The 27928-nt window shown below is 37.1% G+C and overlaps 2 protein-coding genes across 3 annotated transcripts; both read right to left on the reverse strand.

Moving 5' to 3' along the window:
• Window positions 1-143: 143 nt before the first annotated feature.
• LOC127513288 (zinc phosphodiesterase ELAC protein 1-like) lies at window positions 144-3120 on the reverse strand. The gene is made up of 3 exons (XM_051894965.1): window positions 2849-3120; window positions 2021-2497; window positions 144-715 (listed from the first exon to the last, which is right to left on the reverse strand). Exons 1-3 carry the CDS (start codon window positions 3003-3005, stop codon window positions 234-236), a joined length of 1116 nt encoding a protein of 371 aa, XP_051750925.1. The 5' UTR covers window positions 3006-3120; the 3' UTR covers window positions 144-233.
• Window positions 3121-4045: 925 nt separating this feature from the next.
• Window positions 4046-27832, reverse strand: LOC127513283 (NAD-dependent malic enzyme, mitochondrial-like). Of its 2 annotated transcripts, none has more exons than XM_051894960.1 (15): window positions 27667-27832; window positions 20336-20467; window positions 16335-16468; window positions 15977-16126; window positions 15355-15430; window positions 14969-15130; window positions 12530-12743; window positions 12222-12319; window positions 11975-12088; window positions 10581-10692; window positions 10033-10175; window positions 8869-8971; window positions 8668-8738; window positions 7327-7425; window positions 4046-6855 (listed from the first exon to the last, which is right to left on the reverse strand). In XM_051894960.1, exons 2-15 carry the CDS (start codon window positions 20441-20443, stop codon window positions 6694-6696), a joined length of 1746 nt encoding a protein of 581 aa, XP_051750920.1. In that variant the 5' UTR covers window positions 20444-20467; window positions 27667-27832; the 3' UTR covers window positions 4046-6693. The 2 variants fall into 2 exon arrangements, with proteins under 2 accessions (XP_051750920.1, XP_051750921.1); XM_051894961.1 differs by having other exon boundaries at window positions 27662-27812.
• Between the last annotated feature and the right edge of the window lie 96 nt (window positions 27833-27928).

Raw genomic sequence — 27928 nt, forward strand, 5'->3', positions numbered from 1 at the left:
CAGTCTCTGTTTTTGAAAATACAATGATTAACAATGATTAAACATGTTCAAATCTCACCTGCTCATGGATGTCCAAAAGAGTCTACAACCATTTCACCACGCATGTACTCATGCATTCATGAATTCACCTCTGACTAAATAACAGTGGTTAAAATTACAGACTTTATTAAAACATTTCCTTGCATTAAAATATAATCATCAAAAATTGTATCCATACACAAGTCTTGCAGGAACTACAGCGTCAAATTCTTTTTGAGTGCAATAGGCAGCGTGAGAAAGTCTTCTGCGAGAATGACCTCTGTCCTTGACCCCTGCAGCATGAGCTCAGCTTGTCTCTTAAGCTCTGTCACGTCGTCTTCGCCGTCTCGCCGCAGTGTTTCGGGTTTGTAGCGTTGACTGAAGTGGTGCAGAACCAGCGTGTGCGCCCGACAGGCGAGTGCCACCGCAGCAGCCATGCTGGGAGTGCTGTGCCCATGTTCCACTGCCTTCTCATGCTGCCCGTCCTCCAGCGTGGCCTCGTGCACCAGCACGTCCGCCCCCTGACACGCCCTTTTAAACCCCTCCCCCAGTGCCGCGCTGCAGTCCCCAAAAACACACACCTTACGGCCCTTCAGTGCTGGTTCCAGCACCTCGCTGGCGGTCAACACACGTCCACTATCTAGTGTCACAGACTCTCCATTCTTCAGACGCCCGTATAGAGGTCCCGGTTTCAAACCTACAAAAAGCAAAAGATAATAAGAAATAATTTTACAGTTCAATCAATGTAGTAAAATACTTAAAGGGATAGTTCACCCAAAAATAAAAATTATCCCAAGCTTTACTCACCCTCAAGCCATCCTAGATGTATATGACTATCTTCTTTCAGACAAACTTTTGCACTTTTTTGGGCTTCTCGCCCCCCATTCACTACCATTATAAAAATTGGAAGAGCCATGATATTTTTAAATATATCTCCGATTGTATTTATCTGAAAGCAGATAATCATATACACCTAGGATGGCTTGAGGGTGAGTAAATCATGGGGTAATTTTCATTTTTGGGTGAACTATCCCTTTAACTACTGACATTATATTTTTACTGTATAGCCAGATGTACTATATAGCAAATCTCAACTGCTTGATTGTTATATCATCAAAAAATGTAAACTATATTATCGCACAGCAATATATTAAAAGTTGGATATATAGTACATCCTACTACCTGCATAAATAAAGCAGCACACTCTTGTAAAACAATATATACTATACAGCAAATCTCAGATGCATGATTGTTAATATTGTTTCAAAATCTTAACAGCTCTCTATATAAAGTAGGATAAATATTATATCCAACTTAATATGCATACATACAGTATACTCATGTAAGGTTTTCTATACTAGAGCAAATCTGAACTGCTTGACTTTTATTTTGTTGCATTTTCATCGCAAATGTAACTATATTATCGCCAGCTCTATATATGAAGTTGTATATGTAAGTATGTCCAACATTATCCAGATACATAAAGTATACTTGAGTAGGGCGATATAGTATATAACTGCTCGATTGCTTGTATGTATCGTTGCAAAAAGCAGATTATAGTATATTAACACCCATCTCTGACTTGCTAAATGCGACGCTAAAGGCTCCAATATCCGCGAAGTTCATTTTCATTCTTCGTTTAGGGGTAAAAAGAAGTTGGAAATACCTTTGCAGCGGTATACTGAGCACTGTTGAGCGGACTCTTAAACACCTCTGATTGGACATTGTGTTCACGTGCTCAACAGATATGTCTGTGATTGGCTACAATGATCAACGCTTCAAAAACATGTTGTTCACACAGTGCTTACACAGATACACATGGAAGTGTTTGAAAGCAGGCATTTATCAGCAGATCTCCAATATATCCGCTGATAGATTTAGATTATTAAAATTAAAATATACTAGATTTGTGATGTTGATAACTGTGGGTCATCACAGTGCATGAAAAGGGTCCAGTCTAGTAAAAAAAAAAAAGAAGGATTTTTTACACTTAACGAGTTACCTAGTTCTTTCAACAGGTCTGTGTTTAACCGTCCTGGACGTTCTCTTTCCTCCACCGAGAAGCCAAATGATGGGACTCTGTGGTACAGCTTAAATGCTTTAACCACAAACTGTTTGTCATCAATGAGGTCATAGCAGTCTGTGTCCGGGTCCAGGCATATGGTTCTGCCGGGCCGCTCCTGTGGGTGAAGAGTATCGCTGCTGGAGGTCTGCACAGGACTGAGACGCCCCTCAGCAGGACACTGGTCATCTGATGGCTCCAGTTCATGCACAGCATATGGGAAGAGCAGCTGGGAGCCGGACAGCTCTAACGCCACACGGACAAAGTGTCTTAACCCCCGCGGGCCGTAAATGTCCACGCAGGGAGGAGGCTGATCCGGCTGGGGGTTTGAGTTCAGACTGATGGTGCACAGTAAACCAGGAAGACCAAAGAGATGATCACCATGGAGGTGAGATATGAACACTTTGGTGATTTTGCCTGGGGAAATAAATAAATAAATTTCATACTGTACTGCAGTGAATAGAAGGCTATAATACAATATTTGCATTATACCAGCAAAATCATTAAAAAAAAAAAAAAAAAAAACATTTACAAATTAGTAAAAAGTATTTCATATCAGCATAAATTAAAATCTCAAGCTTGGTGGTTCTACAGGGGCCTATTAGCATAAAATAATTTCTTAATTCTTTCTGTTGATTTTCAAAACCGTATTTTTAACAGATTTATGAGATTCACACAGGATGAGGACGAACATACATGATGCAACATGTCAATATAAAGGTAAACACGCAAAAAATACGCAGACGTGCAAATGAATGAGTGACTGACTTGCTTTGAGCGGACTCCTCATTAACTGAGTCTGTGTTCCTTCTCCACAGTCAAACAGCCAATTTTCCCCTTCAGTCCGTAACACGAGCGCAGACGCGCCGCGATTGGGAGACGGATATGCTGATCCGGTCCCGAGAAACGTAATGTCCATGGACATTCTGCTGTTTTGTGCACATTTGACGTAAAAATAAAGTTAACACTGTTAAAATAAACCTCCAACGTCCTTCTACAAGCAGTTGAGCCACAACTGAACATGTGCTCAATCAACATCCGGGTTATGAACTTATTTGCATACTGCATACTGCATACTGCATACTGCACACTATACTATGCTTTTGTAAATCATAATAATGACATGAAAAGACGAAATTATGACATACCAAGTCAAATTTATGAGATGAAAAATCGAAGTTATGACATACTAAATCGAAATGTCAAAAAATGCAAGTAGGAAGTCATAATTTCGATTTTTTTAATCTCATAATTATGATTTAGTAAATATATGATTAGTCTGACTTAGTATGTACTGTCATAATTATTCATTTTTATGTCACAATTTCGCTTTTTATGTCATAATTATTAAATAAAAAGTCAAAATTACGACTAGATGGGCTTCCATATAAACTTTATATATTTGCATTTTTATTCCACTTTTGTGTAACATTGTCTTCTGGTTTGGAAGTAAGTTCCATCTAATAATAAACCAAAAAGAAGATGTTTAAAATATTTGTTGGGATGTTAGATCCCGGAATACTGCTTCCCAGAAATAAATCATTTCCCAACTTTGACGTTTTTTTTGTTTGTTTTTTGGTAGAATTGTCTTAGACTCCAAATAATTATTCAAGAAAAAGATGTTACAAATTGTGACTGATATTATTCTGGGTCTCGTCAAGTTCTTTATTGGATAAAGTACATTAAAGAGGCTCATTTTCGGGGTTGGTATTCACCGTTCACAGTATGCATACTATATACTACTTCCACATGAAACAGTTACACTAGAGGTCAGCATAACATCACATACTAATCTAATAATTTAGTAATTTAGTCAGAGCAAGGCATCTCTTATTATTATTAATAATATATATAATGTATTTCATATATATATTAATTTTAATCTGTAAAAAGATAATACTTTAATCCGTTCAAAATGAGGGCAGCAAATAGACCAGCAATGAATACTGCAGACTAGACCACAAATGTTTATTCTGCACTTTATTCTCCTATGTTCACACACTAGGCAACATCACATAGCAAATAACCTCTACCCACAATCCACTAGGTCTGAGGAAGGACTGCATTCAGACACATTAATGACATTGTAGGACTGACAGAAACTAAGCATCTCTACGTGTTGTTGGTCCTGGATACGAGAGTGTTCAGTAGTTATTTTGTTCGATATGCTGTTGAATGAGCAGTTTTTAAACTTCTGTGAAAATGTAAATCATGATAATCTATAAATTTGTTGCTGTTGTGATCTACTGCATTTACATTGGCGTATAAAATATAAGGCCTGTTCACACCAAGAACGATAACTATAAAGATAATAGTTCTAAAACTCGTAGCAGAAAATAGCAGCACAACTATAACGATTACGGCACAGAGAAATTATATCGTTGGAATCACTTTCAGAACTTTTTTATATTCTAATTGACAGCCAATCAGAATCCATCCAGCTTTGAAGAGCACGAGCATTTAAAGCGGCAGACGACAATACTGCAGCGCATGCTTAAAGAGATAGTTCACCCAAAAATGAAAATTATCCCATGATTTACTCACCTTCAAGCCATCCTATGGCTATTTTCTTTCAGATGAACACAATTGGAGATATATTTAAAAATATCCTTAGTCCTCCAAGGTTTATAATGGTTGTGAACGGAGGTCCCGTGTTTTGAAGTAAAAAAAAATAATGCATCCATCCATAAAAAAAATAAAAATAATAATAATAATAATAATAATAATAATCCATATGACTCCAGTGGGTTAATAAAGACCTTCTGAAGCGAATCGATGCGTTTGTGTAAAACTTTATAAAGTAAAATAACGAGCTTCTGGCGCGACAGCCACACGTTCTACACAACACGTTATAGCGTAGTACGTCATGTCATTGTGTACTACGTCGCGGCAGTTAACGCTTTTTGGACGTACGTCAAATACCTATGGCTGTTGTGCCGGAAGCTCATTATTTTACTTTGAAAAGTTTTAAATAAAGATACTTGTCTTACACAAACGCATTGATTCGCTTCAGAAGGCCTTTATTAACCCCCTGGAGTCGTATGGATTCATTTTTTTATGGATGGATGCATTTGTTTTGTCTTCAAAATTTGGGCAGCCATTCACAACCATTATAAACATTGGAGGACTAAGGGTATTTTTTAAATATATCTCCAATTGTGTTCGTCTGAAAGAAGATAGTCATCTACACCTAGGATGGCTTGAGGGTGAGTAAATAATGGGAAAATTTTCATTTTTGGGTGAACTATCCCTTTAAAAAACAGAATGATTATGTCTGATGGTGTGGACGCTAATATAGTTCTCGTTCTTGGTGTAAACGGGCCTTTAACATACGATGAGCGATGACTATATAAAGATATATAAGCAGGCACTTATAATACCACAGTGGTATTTTTTCTGATGGGTCAATAGTCAAATATTTTAATATAATGACCATTCAAATGTATAAATTACTGCTGTTGCATGAAACCTACATACTGTAGCTGATAGTCTTATATCTTTAATATCACTCAACATTCTTCTTCTCACATAATTTGAACTCAAATCAATATTTTTATATATTTATTTATTTGGGAGGTCGCTGTGTAATAAGTTAAAAGAGATGACCACGTTTGGGTTTATTCTGTGATAATGACATTAATTTCCTTTTTTTAATATATATAAAGAATGTGTTTGTATCCTAAGCATCCACATATATGTGTGTAAATATTTGCTGGTAAATCCGCAAAAACTGTCACAGCTACAAATGCATACAATGACTGTAATATTGTGCAATATACTAGAAACCCCGCTAGTCCTTCATGTCCTGTACTTACTCCTGCACTAGGAAATAAATGGATCTTTATGAAATGAATGACTCTTACAGACACAACAAGAAACGAACACAAACACAATGAACAAATGGAGTGTGACTTCATTTTAGAAAAAGTTTCATTGCACGCAGCATTTAAAAACAAATGTGAGGAGTGACAAGGCACATTAAACTCAACACAGGAGCAATGGGCAGAGTAAAAAAAAAAAAAAAAAAAATAAAAAAAAAATATATATATATATTTTGCTTAAATTAAATGAAGCCTAATTAGACCATTAGGTTACTTTGCATTGTGACATTATTTTCATAACAATTTAGCACTATAATTCCTCATTTTTAATTCCCATTATTCTCAATGGATTCTTATTAGATTCTCAGTAATAAGTAATGAAAATGGCAGAAAATACAACAAAATGCTATGATGTGTAAATACTTTTAAATGTGAATAAAGTATTTTTGCATATTTTATTAAAAAGTGCTTCATCATTGTGAGGAAAATGTCAAAATGCAACAAAATCTTAATGATCCTAAAAACGGGCTTAATTTTCTTTATGCAAAATATTATTTTGCATTTATTTATTTTGATTCTGGAGTGAAATGTGACCTGGAGATGTGCAAGATTTGTAAAATGCATCTGAAAAAAAATTGCAATTTAAACAACGGGCCAGAAATATGAATAAATACTAGAAGTTGCACAAAAAAAAAAAAAAAGGAGTGCCTAAAACAGAAGAATGAAAGCTCCCTTCAGACTTCCTTGTTTTTGTTCTGTTTCTCTCCGTCTGGTGTTTTCTCATGTGCTCGTCTAGTCTACAATGGGGCTGTGAGAAACCCCGGGCCAGTCGTACATGTCGGGCACGAATGAATCGTAGTTGGTGTTCCACACAATTGATCTGACGTACGCTTCCTTATCCACAGGCTCTGGGTATCGGAACGCCATTCCATTTGAGTACACGTACTCCACCACCTGTGCACAAAAACACACTGTCTTAGCAATGGGTTATGATATGCTGACCAACAATGACATCTGTGTCCCTCATATTTTGTAATAATACATTAACAGTAGATATATAACCAGATAAAGAAGTCACCGTTCACCGTATAATAATTTATAATTTTGACTGGTCTCATTTGCTTAAAAAAATAGTTTAAAAGGTGGAAATGTGAGGTTTACCATTTTATAAAACTTTTTTTTTTTTTTTTTCTCCATCAAACCCTGTATTATTTGAACTGTAAAGTTTAAATTGATGTTTTAGAGCCATTTTATGGGTTGGATGTTACCATAGATAGATACCATTATTAATACCATATGGTATTCATTTTTTCTGTCCACAAATTTAAGAGCTCTTGAAATTATTTCTCATACAAGTTAAGATATTATACAAATTTTTTGAATTTGAGGCTTTTAAAGACTGTCCTAAAACACACACACACTCACCTTGACAGCCATCTGTAGTGACACCTCTCTGATTTTGGACAGCGGTGGATACAGTCGGCCCTGACTCAGCTCTTCATCTGTGAGCTGATCCGCCAATGTCTAAAACAACACAACCACTGTTGTTTTATCAAGCCACAATATAAAATATTAACAAAAACAAGTAAAAATAAAGCTGCAAGTAGCAATTATCGGGGTTCAAGTGCTTTAAAAGTCTTTAATCATATGCGTAAAAAGGTATGTTTTAATTATCAAGCCTGTACCCATCTTAGTACCATCGATCATAGATGGAAAAGACCATTTACAGCCAATGCAGGCAATTTACCATAGGAAATGTATGTTTTTTTAAAGCTTTTTAACAGTTATCGAGGTTGAGCCAAAAACCTAGGACTAGATCGCCAAAGTTGTTTTTTGAAATAATCTTCAATATTTAACGAACGATTCGATGGACAGCGGCGGTCCTAGAGGCAAAGTTGCTCAGAATGAGGAGTTCTACCATGTGGTATGAATGCCATGGGCATGTGTGAAAAAAATACAATCCTTTACGCACATGAAAAACGCAAAGGCGCCCTCTGGTCCAATTTCTTTGGAATTTCTCACAGGCCTCTAGGGCCGTGGGTCAAACAGGCCCAGCAAGTTTCGTTCTGATTGGCCTCCATTAACCTTGTCTGATAGCTGCTCAAATGTCATTGGTCGTCGCTGGCCGCATTTTTCGAGATACTCAAATGTCCTCAAAGGCAATCTTGGCACCTTGGACAAAGACACCGCATGCCAATTTTCAAGTCGGGTTGCATAGTTATAGCCATTTTTAAGTTTTTTTTTTCCATGTTATAGCACCACCAAGTGGGCAGTCACCGCGTCCTTTTTCATGTGACCACAGAATGAGCTCTTACATATGTGTGCCAAGTTTGGTGAAAATATCTCATTCTGTTCATGAGTTATAGCCATTTTAGTAAAACTGGCTCCGGCTACTTCGAACGTTTTGGCGGCCCTTAGAGACCGTGAATCGAAATTTCAACTTTTTTTTTGATAATTATTGACAATCAGACTCCAGAGAATCTTGCTGCACTGGTTTGGTTCTGATCAGGCCAAAAGAGTGATCAAATCATTTTGTCCGTCTTGATCCAAGGATTCCAACAAAATAAGACACTTGAGCCTACGCCTAACAGTTTAGGAGTTATGAGCGATTTTGTACTTTTCACCACTGTAGCGCCCCCATCAGGCCAATTGGGGCGAGCCTTGGTGACGTTGTGGAGTACTACCAGCCAGACACATTCAAATTACAAATAGCCACACCTGCTCTTACATTAAAATTAAGATGGATACTTTGGTCTGTGTATTTACCTTTGCGGCCTCAAGAAAGACGGTATCACTGATGTGTCGGACTCCACTGAGTATAACAGCCAGAGCTACACCTGAAATCACAATTACAACCTTCTGGTCAACACATTTATTTGTTTGTTTATTTGGATAATTGTAGATGTGTTTAGAGCTAACCACCAAAACATCCATTAATATATAAGACTATAATTAGTGTGTTAATACCTGGGAATATATAAGCATTGTTGCCCTGTCCAGGGGTCAGTATTCTGCCATCTTCTAGTGACACCTGTGCAAATGGACTGCCGCTGGCGAACAAACACCGACCCTGTAACAGAAACACTTATATTTCCATATTCATATTCATACGGGTATGACAATCCATGTACACATGAGATCTGTGTATGACTACAGGTGTAAATGTATTTAATCTGTGAACACCTTGCCTTTATGGGGACTTGGATCACAGTGAATTTACAAAAACTATGGTGTGTATGCATACATGGCTTCAAATGTGGCTCATCTAATCTGATTTTAGTGCTAAATTTACTGGTTTAAATCTGTAATTATAAACAAGTTTATTTTTGCATTATGTATATTTTTTTTTTCCCTTTAAAGCCACCTATATCATACACTGCCCGGACAAAAAAAAAGCTGCTGTTTGGATTTTAATAGGCAAATAAATAAGTCTATGGATGGATCATTATTAGAGTAATTATTATGTTTTTAGCATGTTATATGTGTGGCAACGGTTCTTTTAACCCTAAAAGATGGAGTGTGTAGCTTTACATTCCTAAAAAAAATATAAAAAATAAAAACTATATACCTTTTTAAACTACAAATGCTCATCTTGCACTAGCTCTGCGATGCGCCACACATTACATAATCACATTGGAAAGGTCAAACGTGATGTAGGAGAAAGTACTGATTCAGTGTCTACAAAGCGACCGTGCAAAGACTAAATCAAAAGCCCTTTACGAAAAAAGGTAAAACAACAATGTTGGACGCTTTTGAAGTTGGAGGAGAAAATGAAATTGAGTGGAGTATTGCGTGTAATGCGTGGAGCATCGCAGAGACGAGCATTTGTGGTTAATAAGTATATAAATTTTCTTTTTTTTTTTAGAAAATGACTGATTATTTAACTAGATAAGACTCTTATTCCTCATCTGGGATTGTGTAGAGCTCTTTGAAGCTGCACTGAAACTGACATTTGGACCTTTAACCCGTTGAACCCCAGTGAAGTCCACTATATGGAGAAAAATCCTGGAATGTTTTCCTCAAAAACCTTAATTTCTTTTCGACTGAAAAAAGAAAGACATGAACATCTTGGATGACATGGGGGTGAGATTTGTCAGGCTTCAAAGCGTTAATGCAGTAATGATATTTTACCTGTGTGAGGTTGTACGCATCTTCAGCTGTGCATTCTGCTTTAGCGGTGGGGTTGCTCAGGGCGAAGATAATCGGACGCTCATTTAAGCTGCCCATTGCTCTGATGACATCATGAGTGAAGAGCCGGCCGGCCCCGGACACACCTGTTTACATTGAGAAAGTGGTCAAAACATTTATACACATACATATATTAATACAGAATTTATGGGTTATGCATGATGCATTCAGCTTTATGCATAAAAAAACAGCAACCCACATTTACAAATGTAAACCTATTCATTATCCAACAGTTTGATGGGAGTATTGTTGCCTATTTCAAATGTCAAGAGGCAAGCAGATTACAACAGGACATTTACATACAGAAGTCTACAAAGCAACAAAAGGAGCTTGTTTAATTGTAGGTCATGAAAAACTAAATGACAACTGTTGAAGTGTAATCCTTGACTAACATTAAAAGGAAACTAGATAAAATTAAGGTTAAACTGAGGTAGAAAGATTGATGTTGGGTTGGATTTCAGTGCAAGACGTAGAGAAGCAGCTCATCTTACCGATGATCGCTGTGGGTTTAATAACATTGACTGCGTCTAAGAAGCTTTTCACGTCCCCTGGATCAGAGTGAACAAAAGCCTCCTGATTACTATCCGTCTCATAAGCTCTGCCCTATAAAACAGAGAAACGCACACAGGATTACTGGAGGACTGTGGTTGTCAGCCTCAAGCATGTGAAAGAAGAAGTTGGTCAATGGCACAGATTTACTATTCCTGTTTAGAGTTTTTAGAGGAGCTCAGATTACTAAATGATTGAATGAACTGGTTCAAAACCTGGATTTACTAATCAGTGGTTTACATTCCATTTTCATAGTAAAATCTATTTTAATTAAAGCAAGCATTTTATCAAACTCCTAATCACAAGTATTAATCTTTGCCTTATAACTTTGTCATGAATGATAAGAGGTAAAGTATGTTACTACTTTTCCAAGCGATCAGACTTATGCTGGTGCAAACAAATGATGAGATCCAACTTTATGAACCCTATCATAGACCCGGCGCAATGCGACGCCAGGCACGACGTAAGTGTTTTTTGCAAGTTTCAGCCCGACGCAGTTATCATTTTCACATCCTGCGCCACGTTGTTTAAATAGCAAATGCACTCGCACCCATCTGTTCACCCATGGGCGTCCAGGTCTGAAAACGAGGTGTGTTCAGGTGCATTGTTGGCGTGTTGCTATTTTGAGGCAACCGAAAACGACTGCACTATTGACCAACTGAAACCTGGTCTAAAGTTAATGGCGCAATATGTTTTTGTTATTTAAAGAGCGCGTTAGTAATATGTTCCTTTATGCGGGTGCACAACGTGCTACACTCTGCTTGTTACACACACAGGGACGCGCAGCAGCACACATGCCAAATATAAAAAAATAAAAGGATTACAATGTAAAAGATTATTATTGTGTGCATAAAGAAAAATGTTTTGGTGGAATCCGGCTTTTCCCGTAGATGGTCTGCTCACGCGCTTTAACCTCGCACACGAGCAGATACGTTTCCTAGCTAGAGAAACGTTCAGTTTTTCCGCTTGCAAATTTCGCCATGTAAATAGCGAATCCGCCATGGCACGAGCGCAACTGGCTTTTAAAGGGAATGGGAGATGACACTCTGATTGGTTTTTTGCACGTTACACCCAAAACACACCCTTTACTCGAGAATAGGGACTACCCTTTTCGTCCATGCGCCAGGCGCGCCTACCATTTTTCCCATCGTTAAACTAGCAAAAGTGGATTTGGACACACCCTAAGTGCACTTGCGCCGTGCGCTTTAGACCATGAGCTTAGATCGTTAAAATATGGCCCACTATTTCTGAGCTATTTTTGCAAAGACTTTAATTTAGTGTAATATTTTGTCATGACGTTCAGATAAATACTCTTTATGTAACCATGTCCGCTCACCTTTACTAACAGACCATATTTGTCAAACATCCAGATCTTTTTTCTGGCATCTGCCTGAGACACCCCCGACTCCATCATCGCCATGACAATCAGGTTAGCAATTCCCAGAGCTGCCTAAAAGTGAAAATTGTTTAAAGCTTAAAAAAAAAACACAGGCAGTGCTTAAGTTTAATCTCAAATCAAACCACACAGATTAAAAGACAGAGTTTGCGTCATTGTGGCTTTAAACTGTGTCATGTGTGCTCACCTCCCCAGCCCCCAGAAACAGAACTTTGTGTTCAGTTATTGGCTTCCCTACAACACGCTGAGCCGCCAGTAAACCCGCCAGAGCTACTGATGCAGTGCCTGCCACACACAAACATGATCATTATTCTCATTTAGATTTTGAACATTTTTTAATAATTTCTTATTTTCAAATAGTAAAGCAACAGCACACCTCTCCTCAACAAGACACATTGATTTGAGGAATCTGGAGCATAAACGGTACTTGAGGAGTTTAAATCACTAACACTATGAGTAATAGTGATTCTTGCCTTAGCAAGTACCGGTACTCACCCTGGATGTCATCATTGAAGGTGCAGTACTTTTCACGGTATTTCTTCAGAAAGCGGAAAGCGTTGTGATTGCCAAAGTCCTCAAACTGGATGAGGGTGTCTTGTCCGTACTTGTCCACCACAGCCTCCATGAACTCATCTATGAGATCGTCGTAGCGCTGAGAGCGGTCACGCCGCTGGTACAGACCCATGTAGAACGGGTCCCTCAGTAACTTCTGCACAAACACAAATATATAATCCCCTTTTTTAAGTTTAAAATCTGTGAATGTCGTGTCTCTGTGACACACACACGACTCGTGTGCACAGAACGATGTGCCAGTATCAAGTTCTCTTTCGCGCTTGAACAAACAATAACACACAGAACTATGCCAAAATGCCAATTTTGTTGAGTATCCTCATAAGAGCAGTCTTAAATGAGTTAAATAATATCTTAAATGAACTTAGAGAAAATGAGATGCGCGTCAGATCCGCGTCATGTTCGGCAGCAGCAGCAGCTCTTAAAGTGACAGCAGCCTAATAAACCAGTTGCTATGATGTCTGTCATGATTAACATGTAATGTTAATTAAAGAACAAAAGGTAACAGAGAAAACTGTAGCTTTAATAAGGATTAATCTATAATTTATTGAGTGAAATCTGTGAAGTGTTTGATAACTTTATTCAATTTCTGTACATTTCCTACTTGTTAGACATGTAGAAAGGCCACAGTAAATATGAAAGTTATTATAATGGGTTAATGTGAAGATTGTTTTAAGTTCACTCAAATTAAAAGTTGATTTTTTTAAAGCCTAATATATGTTGAAATTGATAGCTTTCAGTTATACTGTAATGTTAAATGTCTATAAGTAATGTTTTTGTTTTTTGTTTTTTAAAAAAAAACAATTTCATAGAGACATCAGTACCAGTACCAGTACCAGTGATACTGGCCTTTGTTACATCCATAGGGCCATAAGTTACTCTATTTTGTATGATTTAACTTGCCATCATGTTTCTTCTGTCTGTTTCTTCATCGTGTTTCAATTTCTTTTGATAGGTAAGTTACTTCTTAAAAACCCTAGTCAGGGGAACATTTTTGTTTATTGTGTTGGCCTTTTCCCCTCCTGAAGCCTTAATTTAAGTATCTTCCACATTCTGTTAAATAAAATACCTTTGGTTTATTTGCTTAAAAATGGTGTGCTGAGCTTTCTTGTGTACTGGCCCTGGGACTTGGAGACGGCAGTTCTCTCAGCCTCTCCCCACTATTTTGTTTACCCCTAGCCTTTTCAGAGGGACTCGTAACAAGTGGGGGCTCGTCCGGGATTTGAACCCGGGACCTCTCGCACCCCAAGCGAGAATCATACCTCTAGACCATGATACGTCATGATATTGCCGAGCCTAGTCAAAGCCCGTGGAGTTCCCCCTGTTTACTGGTGCCCAAGCCAGACTCATCTTTTCGTTTCTGCACAGACTACCGTAAGGTGAATAAAGTCACCAAACCTGACATGTTCCCGTTGCCATGAGTGGAGGATTGTGTAGACCGGGTGGGCTCCGCTAACTTTGTGTCGAAATTAGACCTCCGTAAAGGCTATTGGCAAGTCCCTCTCACTCCACGGGCCTCTGAAACTTCTGCATTTGTGACACCAGATCATTTCATGCGGTATAAGGTTTTAGCATTTGGGATGCGAAATGCCCCCGCTATATTTCAACGCCTGATGCAGAGGGTCCTGGTAGGTGTCACAGATTGTGAGGTCTATATCGACGATATTGTTGTCTATACAAAAACATGGGAAGAGCATGTTAAAACACTTGAGAGTGTATTCAGTTGGCTGCAGCGTCACTAACTTTAAATGCTGCCAAATGTGAATTCGGAAAAGCAGTAGTCACTTATTTGGGGAAACAAGTGGGTCAGGGATGCGTGAGACCTGTTGTTGCCAAAGTGGAGGCTATCTTACAGTTCCCTACCCCCAGCAATAAGCGTGAGTTGCGCCGATTTCTCGGTATGGCAGGCTACTACCGAGGGTTTTGCAGAAACTTCTCTGCAGTGGGGAAATTCATAAAAAAATGCCATTAAACAAATATTTTAAATATACTGTCTTTAAGTTGTTTCTACATTAATTTGGAGAGTAACTGTGAAATTATTACAGTGTAAAAATATTAAACTCCAATGTTTTTAATCGTGATTAATTACAGAAAAAATGTGCAATTAATTAGTTTATTTTAAATCGACTGAAGGCACTAATGTATTTTAAAAATATGTTTAAATTAAACATTAAATTTAATGAAATATTGTATATTATATATTACATAAAAAATATTTTTATATTTTATTTATATTTAATTTGTCATATTTATATATAGATATAAAAGATTAAAATACAATACTATATATTAAGTATTTTTTAGATAGATAGATAGATAAATAGACATCAAATCTTGTTGGTTTGGAAATGAAGGGTTACCAACCTCGTTATCCGTGCCCACATCAATGCAGACCGGCAGGCAACTCTCAGGCCGGATTCCAGCGCAGGCCGTATAAAGACACAGCTTTCCTACAGGAATACCCATACCATACACTCCCAGATCCCCCAGACCCAGGATACGCTCACCGTCCGTCACCACTACAGCCTACACACACACAGAGATAAATGATCCCTCACTATACTAACAAAAAGTCTCTTAAGACATCAAATTAACACATGCATCACAGTCTTAAAGGGACAGATCACCCAAAGATGTTGTCATTATATGTGTTTAAAATGACATGAGGGTAAATAAATCACGACAGAACTTACTAATCAAACATGCACTTTAAAAAAATCGAAAAGCACTAGAACGTTGTAATCCAATACCTTGACAGTGGTTTCTGGCCAGTTATCCAATATGGAACGAACATGTCCTTGATCCTTAATGGAGATAAACAGACCTCTGGGGAGAATAAGACAAAAACTTCACTCTCTCTGACACACAAACTGTATTTCTGAGTAATCTCCCCCACAAAAAAGTCCTAACTACATACGAAACAAAACTCGCGTGTCAAAACTCGCGGTTATGGTAAGGGGCGGGACATTTCCCCAAACACATTAGAAGTGGTTGGGTAATCACAACATACTGGTCCAGCCAACCAATCAGAGCACATTGTGCTTTTCAGAAGGAGGGGCTTCATAGAGACAGGAACTAAACAGAGCGTTACTGACAGACTGGGAAGAGAGGAGCTGAAACAATGGAGAATATGAGGAAAATAATGAACATTCAAGCATGAAAACCTGTTCTAGTAGAGCACAAAAACAACATCAAGACTTTGTAAATTGACTTTAAATTGCAATATTTCTGCCATCTTGTACATCTAAAAATAACTTTAAGTCAAGCTGAGAATAAGAGCATGTTGAGCATACAATCAAAGCTGTGATTTACACATAAATGGGTTCAATGTATCAAAGTTAAATAGTTAATAATTAATGAAGCATAGCTTACTTGGGTCTCCTGAAGATGTGTCCATACTGCGTACACGCGAGGCCAACAGTTGGCGTGTAGACGATGGGCATGAGAGCTTCGATGTCTTCCATGAGCACACGGTAGAAGAGACGCTCGTTCCTCTCCTGAATCCCCATTAGGTAGATATACCTGCTCAAATCATGAAAAGCAGGTTATGATATTGCTGGCTAAGATTATTTGTAGCCACAAAGCCTTAGGTCACAAAATTTCTCATATTAATGATATTTTTTGCATATTATGCATGTTAAAAGTCAGATTTTATTCGGAAATTTTACATTAAAATCAAATTCAAACAGCTCTTATTATCGGAAATGTGTAGTGATGTGAATGAATGTACTTCTGCAGTGGGTCGGACATCTTCTTCAGGTTTTTCTGGAAACGCATAGCCTGGGTGTCCTGGGTCTCGATCTTTGGTGGTAACAGACCATGAATGCCCAATATCTGCCTCTCCTTCAGAGTGAAAGCCATGCCCTGTGCACACACAAACACACAATGAATGTTTACACAAGATTTTTACTTTTTCACTACAGTAAAACTGTGGGAAATTGTAAGGGCGTCGCTAATGTGTTCTGAGTTTCCAAAGTCAAAATAGCCCAACCCAAAGGTTTTGTTCAGCCGAATTTTGGCCTATTCAAATGAAATTGGATTAAAATTTAGAACATTTAAAAAAACGCCAGACAATGGTCAGATCACAAAAAGTTGCATTAAATATATTACATTGTTTTTGCAACAAGTGCAGGATTTTTTCTTCTCTATTTATGACAGTAAATGAACAACAACAAAAATGAATAAATAATAATAATTAAATAATATATTTTATTTTAAAAATCAGATGTTTACAAACCTGAGCAAAACATTTTATATTTATTTTCATATGTAAAAATAATTTATGGTTTGAAATTATTTTTATTATTTAATATTATTATAAATTATCATTATAAGTATTTTTTTTTGTTATTTGGAATGTGTCAGATTTCAAGTTGTCATTCAAAATAAAATTAAGTCATATAATAAAATAAACAATCACTAAGAGCGAAAATAAAATTTAAAAATGTACAAGTAAATAACAACAACAACAACAAAAATAATAATCATCAATTATAAAATAAAATAATACAAAATAAAATTATAAATAATAAAAATAAAATTAAATATAAAATAAAATAAATCTGATATTTACAAACCTGATCAAAACTACATACGTGGTTTGACATTATATTAATTATTATTATTATTATAATTATTATTTGGAATCAGATTTTAAGTACACACAGTCAGGACTACATTGTCTACAAACAGATAAAATTTTATTTATACACAAAGTTTCTTTAGTGTCCGAAGTTTGTTCAAAGCCCCAAACATAAATATGAGCAATACTAGTGATGCTTGCCTTAGCAAAGGACACACATTACAGACAAAGCCATACACACAAAGACTAACTGCAGATGGTCTAATCTAATGCATTGTCTACACAGAAGTATGTGACATATGGAGGGCAGACAACACAATAGGTCATACAGAGACTCTGAAACACTGCTTTATGTGTGTTTGGGGGAGAGCTGGAGCAGCCCTGCTCTTTTGTATATTAAAACCATGCATGACTCTTTGACCTGAGGTGCCACATATGTAATGCATACATCCTGTGTGAAGAGGAAACCCAACACAGTGCATCTATAGGGAGGAGATCAAAGCAGAACAGCGACCAATGAGGGTCAGTGAGGGGGGGAAACACCCATCTATAACATACAGCCCATGGCGGAACTGCATTTACTTTACATTCCATATGCCTGGAGTCTGTACATATGTTTGTTTGAGCATGTTCGAGGGGTGCTAGACCATTTATAACAAGGCTGGTGGGTTGCAGGTCTGTTCTGCAACAGCAAGAAAAAACTATGTTAAACGCAAATAATAAAAATGAAACTTACTATATATTGATGGATAGTTAGGATAGACTTATTAACCTTGAAAGGGAGGAAAAAACACTTTCTGTCTTTTGTGATTGATGTCAAAGACCAGGCATCCAAACTAAGTAGTATTTTGGTGCAAATTAATCTCATTTGGTAAAACCTCAAATCATAAATATAGCTGCAAGCAGAGATGACGGGCCCAAACCCTGGTGCCACCGCCACCGCAGTGGCTTAAGGAAACCTGTGCATGGCGGGCAACATACAATCTTTATTTAATTTAAATCAAATAATGATTTTACACGATGAGAAACTTCCTGTTTCCCTTTTTTGTCATTACTTTAATCCCTCGCCATGGCAACACTGTTAGAAATATCCTATAATCGTTCGCAATTTTGCATCTTCAGTGATTCATGTTGACCAAGTTTGGTGGCGATTGTATTAATCCCCTACGAGAAGTACTTAAAAAAAATCAGAGCCTGATTATTCAAAAAATCCACATTCAAACCAAAATATCTGACTTCCTGTTGGTCAGAGCTAATGACTGTAAATTAGAAAGTTGTCCGACTTGATGAGAAGAATATATGTACCAAGTTTGGTGACTGTAGGTAAAACTAACGGACATAACCCCTAACTTTAGACAAAAGGTGGCGCTATAGAGCCCCTCCCCCCCACCCATTTCTACTCGCTGGCGATGTGTCTGATGTGTGTGTCGAGTTTAATGCAATTTGAAGAATGCTAAGTGCCTCAGAAACCCCCATAAAGAATATTAAATTTTAATCAGTTGCCATGACAACAGTAATCAAGATATCAAGAATCCTTTCACAGGTGTGCATCTGCAGTGTCTTGACATTATTCTGACGAAGACCGAAGCTAATCAGGTAAAAAAAAAGAGGGCGATTTCAAAGCATATTGAAAGGGACACACTTCCTGCTGCCAGTTGGTGGCGCTATGACTTTGACTCACAAAAGTCAAATTCAGGTAATCAGCCTCCTACTACGAACACACAGCTGAAGTTTCATCAAAATCAGTTAATGTATGTAGAAGTTATAACACACTTCCTGTTTCCTTTTTCTCGCCATAAATTCATTTCAAAGCCACGGCCAAACCATTCGAGATATCAAAAATCCGCTCGCAATTTAGCATCCTCAATGTCTTGACTTCATGCTGATCGAGTTTGGTGGTGATCAGATGATTCCCCTAGAAGAAGTATATCAAATTCCAGAGCATGCGTTTTTCAAACAACCCTAAATAGCTGACTTCCTGTTGGGCTGGCGTATGACTTAGTTTTGAAAGTTGTTCGGCCCGATGAGATCTATAACTGTATGAAGTTTGGTAACTGTAGGTGAAAAGGGGTGCGCTACAGAGCCCCTCAAATACAACCATATAAAAGAGTGTGCTACAGAGGCCCCCCATGACAACTTGTGCCTGGCTCTAATGGCCAATGAATCCTACGTGTTTGCAAAGTTTCAAGAGTTTTAAAGGGACCCAAAAGTGCCCAAAAGGTTGAAAAAAATGTTTACCCAAGGAAAACAATTCAGGGCTTGAGCCCTATCCCTAATGACACGGACATGACTTCAGCTTCAAAAACCATAAACAAAAACTACACAAGGAAAAGAAAACACGACCCAGACTGCATAAAATACAATTGCAGCAAGGATAAACATGGTTTGTGTTGATCACCATGTGTTTTGTGTAGTGGTTAAATGGATCGTTGTTGATCCGTGATCCGTAGGGACCAAGACCCTGTGCACAATTCGGGACGCATGTGTTTTGCGGATCAATTTTTTTTTTTTCTGATCCGAAAAATGATCCGATCTGTGACTTAATAACCGTGATATGATCCAAACCGTGAGTTTTGTGATCTGTTGAACCACTAGTTTTGTGAGGTGAATTACTGGCTGCTGAGTACACAAAGCCAAACATTTTAGCTTACTTACACAGTAAACAATTTGGGTTCTGTGTTGGGTCATCGCTTGATGTCCAAAGTAAAATAAGAGTTTTCTACAGCACAGCAATTAAGAACACCCATGTTTTTCAGGATACATGGCACTTCTGCTGAGTCACTCCACTAATGTTTTCCAGACCAAGCATTCAGACCCTCAATACACACAGGAACAGGGTTAGAAAGTGTGTATGCATTTACGTTGGGGAGTAAATAACTAAAACTAGCAAAAAGACAATAGTAAACAGTTATTATTCAGAGTTATTTTGTGTAAATGCATGTGTTCAAGTTTATTGATATCATGGCAATTGAGATCCTCATTGTTTTTGTGGCACTTACATAATTTATTTGATCTGAAAGCAGCAAATTACAGATTCAAAGTAGATTCCCCAACTCTTCTATGGATGATATTGGAAACCAGAATAAATGGTGACTGAAAGAGACATTGAGACAGAACTAGAAGGATGGACAGATTGTATTTAGTCTAACCTTGTTGGTACGTGGGTTGAGCATGAGCGGTTTCCCCTTCTCTTTAGTGTGAACCCATCGGCACACGCTCACACACGGCCTCACACTCGTGCTTAGTCTGGACAGCATTGCTGCAGTGATACCGATACACACCTGCAAAAGAAAATAAGGAAATAAAACATACAAACACACACTTAAAGGGGACCTATTATGCCCCTTTTACAAGATGTAATATACTTTTCAAAATACCCCACAGATCATTTATTATAGCTTGTCAAATTTGCCCCTATTTGGGTGTGAGCAAAAACACGCCGTTTTTGTGTGTGTCCCTTTAAATGCAAATGAGCTGCTGCTCCCGGCCCCCTTTCCAGAAGAGGGCGGAGCTTTAACAGCTCAAGCTTCGGATGTTCAACAGCAATAACAAAGCTGGAGAATCTCACGCAGCCAAAATGAGGATTGTCAGTAACGGTGTTCAGCCTTACATTGTTCAAACCGGAGTCGACACTGATGGAGAGACTCAGGAAGAAGTTACAACTTTTAGAATGCAACTGGACGTTTCTGAATGGTTAGTGGATAAATGTATGTAGTTGCTGTGGAGTTGATTCAACTCATCAACTAGCATGTGCCGTCATGTTAATCTTTTGTGCAAATCCAGTGTTAAATTGACCCTTGTTTTTGAAGCAGTCCGGCGTAAAATGACGGCATGGCAACAACACTCTACTACAACAACTCTTCCTCTTCTCTAAAGCAGCCCAACATGGCCTCACCCCTTTGTTGCGCATTCTTGGGGGTGGGGTTTATGTCAATTTTGTGGTTTGTGATGTGACCAACCCGGGAAGAAGCTCGTTGTAGTCCCTACCAGCCATTTGTTGTCATCCTTAAACAGAGAATTCTTTAAAAATAAATATCTCCCTTTGCATTGAACTTTGAGCGTCGTAATGATGTTGTTTATGCTCAAACAGCAACATTTCACAATAACTAAAGTTAAAAAAGTGAAATCATAATCAAGGACTCCTTTAATGCACCCAGACACACACAGATCATTTAGATCAGAAGCGTCTGATAAAACAGTTCGGCTGTTATTGGGCAATTAGATTGAATTTTTATGATTGATCTATCAGCAGCACTGGATTCTCACACCACAGTCTTCACTGAGAACATTATCACTGAGTCACTGCTGTACTGATAAACATTCATGCCAGAGTCCTTATAAAGATTATCAGAGCACACACAGCACTGAAGAACATCTCTGCAGCCTTTATATAGGCTGTGACTCTGGAGAGGAGAATTAAAGTACAACAAAACCATTCAAATGTAAAATAAAAATAAATAATTTTAATAAAACTAAAAAAAAAAAAAAAAAAAAAAAAAACTTACTAAAAAAAAGATGAAATATTGTATTTTTCACCTGCACATCATGTGACCATTAACCAACCGTGAACATGTGAATGTGTTGTTAAATTGTTGAAATATTAACTTAAGATTTCAGGGGGTAAATTAATTAAATATTTTAGGTAAAAACGGTTTGGCTGTCAAAAAAGCCTTTTTACATTTTAACCCATTTTAACTGATGATACAAACACTGTAGTAACTGTTAGGCAACTAAATGACCTTAACTTGGTGAAATCTGTAAAACAAAAGAATCTGCAACAACAGAGCACATCAATACATGACAGAAAAGCAAATTTTCAATGCATGAAGTTTTCAATGCATAAAAATACATGCACATGATCACTGAACACAAGACATTATTAGGGATGCACCGAAATTTCAGCTACCGAAAATTTTCAGCCAAAACAGCTATTTTCGGTTTTGCGCCAAAATGGTTTTGGAGGGCAAGAAATCAGTGACCAAAACAAACATTTAATTAGCGCTTCTCCGATGACACATTTTGAATGTGTTCAGCATCTATTTCTGCACACAACATGGACAAGTAACAACAGATAAACCTTGTGCGTCCTTATGGACATTTTTGTCTTTTTCAGTTTTGTTTTTTGTATTAATGCCAACTGCATAAATTTTGGCACAAGTGTGTATTTTTATTGGAATTTTACTATTTCACCCCCATTTCCTTTAATTAATCTATTTTACACCAGTAACACAAAATAATTACACTCAGGACCTTAAGGACAAAAATGTCCTCATTGAAACTCATTAAAACGGCAATTTTTAATCCAAGGGCCATTTAAGTATAAAATGATGCAATCTTTGTTAATAGGCTTTCATTCAAAATTAAAATGTGTACTATCTATTTACCAAATGGTGCCATTTTCTAAGGTTTGGCCTATAAAGCAATTACTTACTTTATTCCTGCTTTCTGCTTCTGCATATTATAGAGACCACTGGATAAATTATGCAGCTATAATTGTGTGGGTGTTTTAATATGGATGTATGTGTGTAATAAAAAAAAAAAATTGTGTGTGTGCATGTAATATTTGAGAGAGAAAAACTACAGCGAATCACAAATCCAATTCGTGAACAAAATATTTGTAGCATGCCTGCCATCCAATAATCGCAAAAAGCTTTGTGCTTTGTTACTTTTATTATGAAGCAAAGTCTCAACTTTAAAATTAGGTTGATTTTATTACGAAATTCAAACAAATGTCGTTTTGGTGCTCTTTAATACATTGTGACAGATCGCTGTCGCCGTCTCAGTTCAAGCGGCAACACGGACCAAGCACATATGAATCGATCATCTCATCTCCTCTTTACTACTAGTTACAGCACAAAATAAACATGGGAGAGAAGGTATGTTGAAGATATAGTGCAATGAATCCTTACTCATGTAATCGCCCAATCAGTGTTTCAAATGGGGAAAGACATCAATAAAACAGCTCATTGTCACTTAACGTTACATTGAACTCAAGCAAGCTATTCAATGTCCATAAAATGTCCTAAAAATTAACTCGAGCATTTTGCTAAATATATGCACTATATTACATATTCATTATATTTTTACTTAACCTGTTAGAAATGTCTTCATTATTTAATGTATGTTTGAATAAATCTGTCATGAAATCAAGTTATTATGGTTTATTGTCATTTAAATGTTTATATTTCACCAACAAACTGGAAACAAGAAACAATTCTGTTATTAAAAAGTTGATACAAAAACTGCCTTTTGTAAAATTTAAATATTTGTATAACTCAGTTTTAGCTATTTGAGTGTTGATTATTAAATAAGTTTGATTAATGAATTGATCATTTATTTATTAATTATTTATAAGTGCATCCTGAATTATCAGTTCGGTGCATCCCTAGACATAATGACAATGCAGCACTGGCCCAACAAGGCAAGTGACAGTTCTCGGCAAACAATGTAAATTGTTGCATGAAATATCCCTTTAAGAATACATCAGATTACTTGACTCAACACCATATGAACAATCATCTCCCTTCCCCCATGCACTGACCTTACAGTCCGAGAGACACTATTCCTTTCTCGCCGTCAGCGTCACACACACTTACAGTGATCTCACACTCACAATCTCAGGCAAACACAAGGAATCAAGGAAATTAATGAGATAAACCCAGAATTTACTGTCCAAATCAGGGTTTCCCTAAGCACAAACATATTAAACCAGCAAAATTATCCTACGCCTCAAATGACCATTTTAATAGGATGTGGTTGTAATATCACTGATGATTCAATCGAAACAACATAATCAGACGTCTCATGACTGCTGGTTTGTGAACGTCTGCATGTGAGCAGATGAACATAGTCATGTCAGCACTGAAATTGCCTGCTTCGCATTACGTAGAGGAAGTGAAACCTGTACAAACCCAAAGTCAAACCCTTACAGTCACCCACAGTCGCTCTTTATCTGTTTATTATACCGTGTTCTTCTGGGTCATTAAAAAAAGTCAAAGTACATAATAGGGGTAGTGTGCATGCTGATATCTGTTGCTAGGTCAGGGCTGTTTCATCCAGTGTGATTCACAGCAGAGTAATCACAATCACAAGTTTAAGTGTACCGCTCAAGACTGCAACAATCACAGGGCAGGTAGTTCAGGGATCATTCCAAACTGGGACATCTGCATTTAAAGAAACAGTTCACCCAAAACACAAAACATTCCAAGATTATTCAAAGCAAAATTTGCACCATGAGGAACAGACAGTAATCTGCAAGAGAGCAACTACATACAATGTAATTTTACAATTACAACAGAGCTGCGAATTAATTAAGTAAATCCTAAAAGGATTTTGCACTTAAAGGCCCACTGAAGTGCCTAGTTTATATCACAGCTCGGCCAGAGCTGTTGAGCTTGGTAAAACCTCAGTTTCCTTCTAATCTCTAACCATTTCTCCTCCTAATCTCCTCTATATCACTTTAAAATATAGCATTCTGTGCAGAATTCAAATGGGACCGGTATGTTTTGTGGTCTGCACAGACTCGCGCATATGATCCTGATCTTGTGTCTCTGGAACGATAGCAGTTCATGTGACACTAACGTGAAACCAGACTTCATTCTCCTCAATGGAAAGCATATTTACACTGTCTGAATCGTTCCCTATCCCCTATATAGTGCACTATGTGCCATTCACCTTGTAGAAACTAGCAAATGTGTGAGCAAGTGACCGATTTCAGCCGCAGCTTCAGCATCTATTTATAATGTAGGAGGCAGGACCCTTCAGATTCTAGAGAGCATTTGATTGGACAGAAGATCTGATGAGAAGCTGAAGTCCATGGTGATGTCATGAAAACCCGTGATCCATTTTAGCGGAAGAGAGATAGTAAGTTTTCAATGCTTATATCTCCTAAATGCGAATTTTGTTACTGTTTTGGAACACACCAGTTTATTCATAACCTTAAGGCTAACATATTTATACTAAAGGCTAAAAAAATGTAAATTTTGATTTCAGGTGGACTTTAAATAAAAGTCTTCAGAGTAAAAAATTTTAAAAAAAAAATGTTCTATGCAGATGCGCTCCCCAACAAAATCACCCCAATCATTGTAGATAGAATGATTAATTCTTTCCAAATATAACTATTCAAGTCATCTAGTGAAACTTCCTTTATTTTTTCATATTGCAAAAAAAATAAATATCGCAATGTCTGTTTTTTTTCCAAAATTGTGCAGCCATAATTTACATTTATACTTTTGGCAGACGCTTCTATGCAAAGCGACCTGCATTGAAGTTATACGTTTTATCAGTTCATGCATTCGCTGGGAATCGAACCCATGACCTTGGCATTACTATTGGCATGCAATACTGTTAGAGCTACAGGAATGCCATATAGCCTGTATAAAAATTAAGTACGTGTAATTAGATTATATAAACGTTTTAAAATACTTGTAATCAGATTTAATGATTACATGATTACATTATTCTCACAACGACAGAAAGTTATTCATAATTCAGTGAATCTCCCTACTACTTATACTGCTTATATACATTCAGAAGTTCTTTCAGGTTTGTGGAATTGCACACACAGACCAGCCACTGAAAACTGAGACCCAAACAGCATTTGATCACTGGATTTACAGAAATCATTTCACTTTTAAGAAGTGTTTTCTCAACATTGCAACACTACATATCTAATCAGCTCCTGACGAACACATTAATTATTATTTGAATTATCGCTCAGTGAGTCATTTAACCATGTATTACTGTCTTTGGAAGGCTTTTGTCTTTCAAACACATTAAAATGTACAAACTGACATAATTTTTTTTACATGCAATGCAGGGATTCCCCAACTTTTTGGTCAGCTGAGCCTCTTTGACCTAATATATTTGCTTGAAGTACCTCCTGAGATTTTGAGTTAATACGTTAGGTCAATGATAATATTAAATCAATAATAATAAATAATAATAATAAAATTAAGTTCACGGTTCTCTGATGTCAGTTAATGGTCACATGACATGCAAGTAAACAAAAAAAAATATTTCATCTTTTTTAGTAAGTTTTTTATTTTGATTTCATTTTAAATTTTTATGATTTAATTACTTAATAGCTTTTCATTAAACTCTGACGTAATGCACTTCATGTTGATGATAAAGAATGGAACATATTTTCTTTCTCTTTGTATTTTTATATCAATATTTTACAATATTATCCTATTCAAATCAATCTGATAAAGGAGTTAGGTCAAAAGAAATCTAAAAGTAACCAGATTATATTACCTTAAATGTATAATGTAATGGATTACGTTAACTAACTACAATTTTTGTAACTTTGGAATCAATAATAACCCACTACAATTTGTACGTTTTCTCCCCAGCACTGCCTACAAAATGTACCTACAATTTATTACAGATTACTCATCAATAGGCTACTACCGTAAATGTGTCCCAGAAAACAAGCATTCTTTCTATAAGGCGGTTCCCATGACCTATAACCTTTAACAAGTGACACTGAAGGTTATTTTAGGGACCAAATGGGAAGTCACACAAGATCTGCCTGATGTGATCTTGCTCAGCGAAAACAAGCCAATGATTTGGCAAAGTTGACGAACATCCTGAGCAAGAAAATGCAATGCTTCTGCAATCATTTCTGTAAATTGTGAAACTACATCAAATTAAGTACATGCAAGTGAGTTGATGAAGGGCACGATGAGGACAGGTCATCGATTAAACCTGAAGCCTTGAGCATACTAGCCCAGACCTTAAACCATTAATTCACATGACACTACTCATCAAAGTTCATTTGTGAAAGCAGGATTTTGTAGAAAGTAGTACAAGACAATCAGAATTGTTCATAGATCACTACATTCAGGGTTTGAACTTAAAAACTTTAATTTAGTTACTAGCCTAGATCTTAATGGAATACAAACCTACAAGCTTTCAATTACCAGTCTAGATTTTTAACCTCTACATCACAGAAGCTGAATTTGTAAATATAGTTTAAAAGCCTTTAAAATACAGTATGCACTGTAATTTAAATATATTACACTCAAATGAAGTAAATACATTAGTATTTTGAATGTTTTCTTTCCACTAGTCTGAAAGTTATGGAAGCAAAATAGCCCCAAATCTCAAAACCAGTGGATGAAATAAACAGTGGTTCACATGTAGTGTCTGTAGTGCTGTTACCAGCTTAGATCTTTAAACATAAACCTATTAAACAGACTTAAAGCTCTGAAACCATTAGTTGATGGAGCAAACCCAAAGAGCAACAGGTGTAGAACTAAAATATTGATAACATTAAACAGTAAACACATCCGTTAACTTATTTGACAATCATGTACGTAAACACATTGTAGGATGTGATGCGCGTGAGTCTAACAGTTGAATGAGGTGATCTAATGAAGTGATGACAGCTGCTGTTCAGCTAAGCTAACGCAAAACGGTCAAAACACTCAATTCATCCCCTCCAGAGCTTCCATAAAGGATATATGTCAAACCTTACCTTTTCCTTTAAACGTCTCAGAGTCCGCTGGTCACAATAATACGCGAGTACACATTATATTTAAGATAAACGTACTGGCCGGTAATATGTGCGTCAGGCCGTGCAGAGTGAATGACAGCCGCGAGCGCTCTTGGCATCAGACATTCTAACACACAAGCCAACAGCCAATCAGAAAGGAGGAACGCCAGTACTTGAATTTACCGTAAAGCCCGTATATAAAGCGCAGTGAACAACTGACCACAGAAGCGGAAGGAAAATGACG

The sequence above is a fragment of the Ctenopharyngodon idella genome, chromosome 5 (assembly GCF_019924925.1).
Source record: "Ctenopharyngodon idella isolate HZGC_01 chromosome 5, HZGC01, whole genome shotgun sequence".
In the NCBI taxonomy this organism is placed as follows: domain Eukaryota; kingdom Metazoa; phylum Chordata; class Actinopteri; order Cypriniformes; family Xenocyprididae; genus Ctenopharyngodon; species Ctenopharyngodon idella.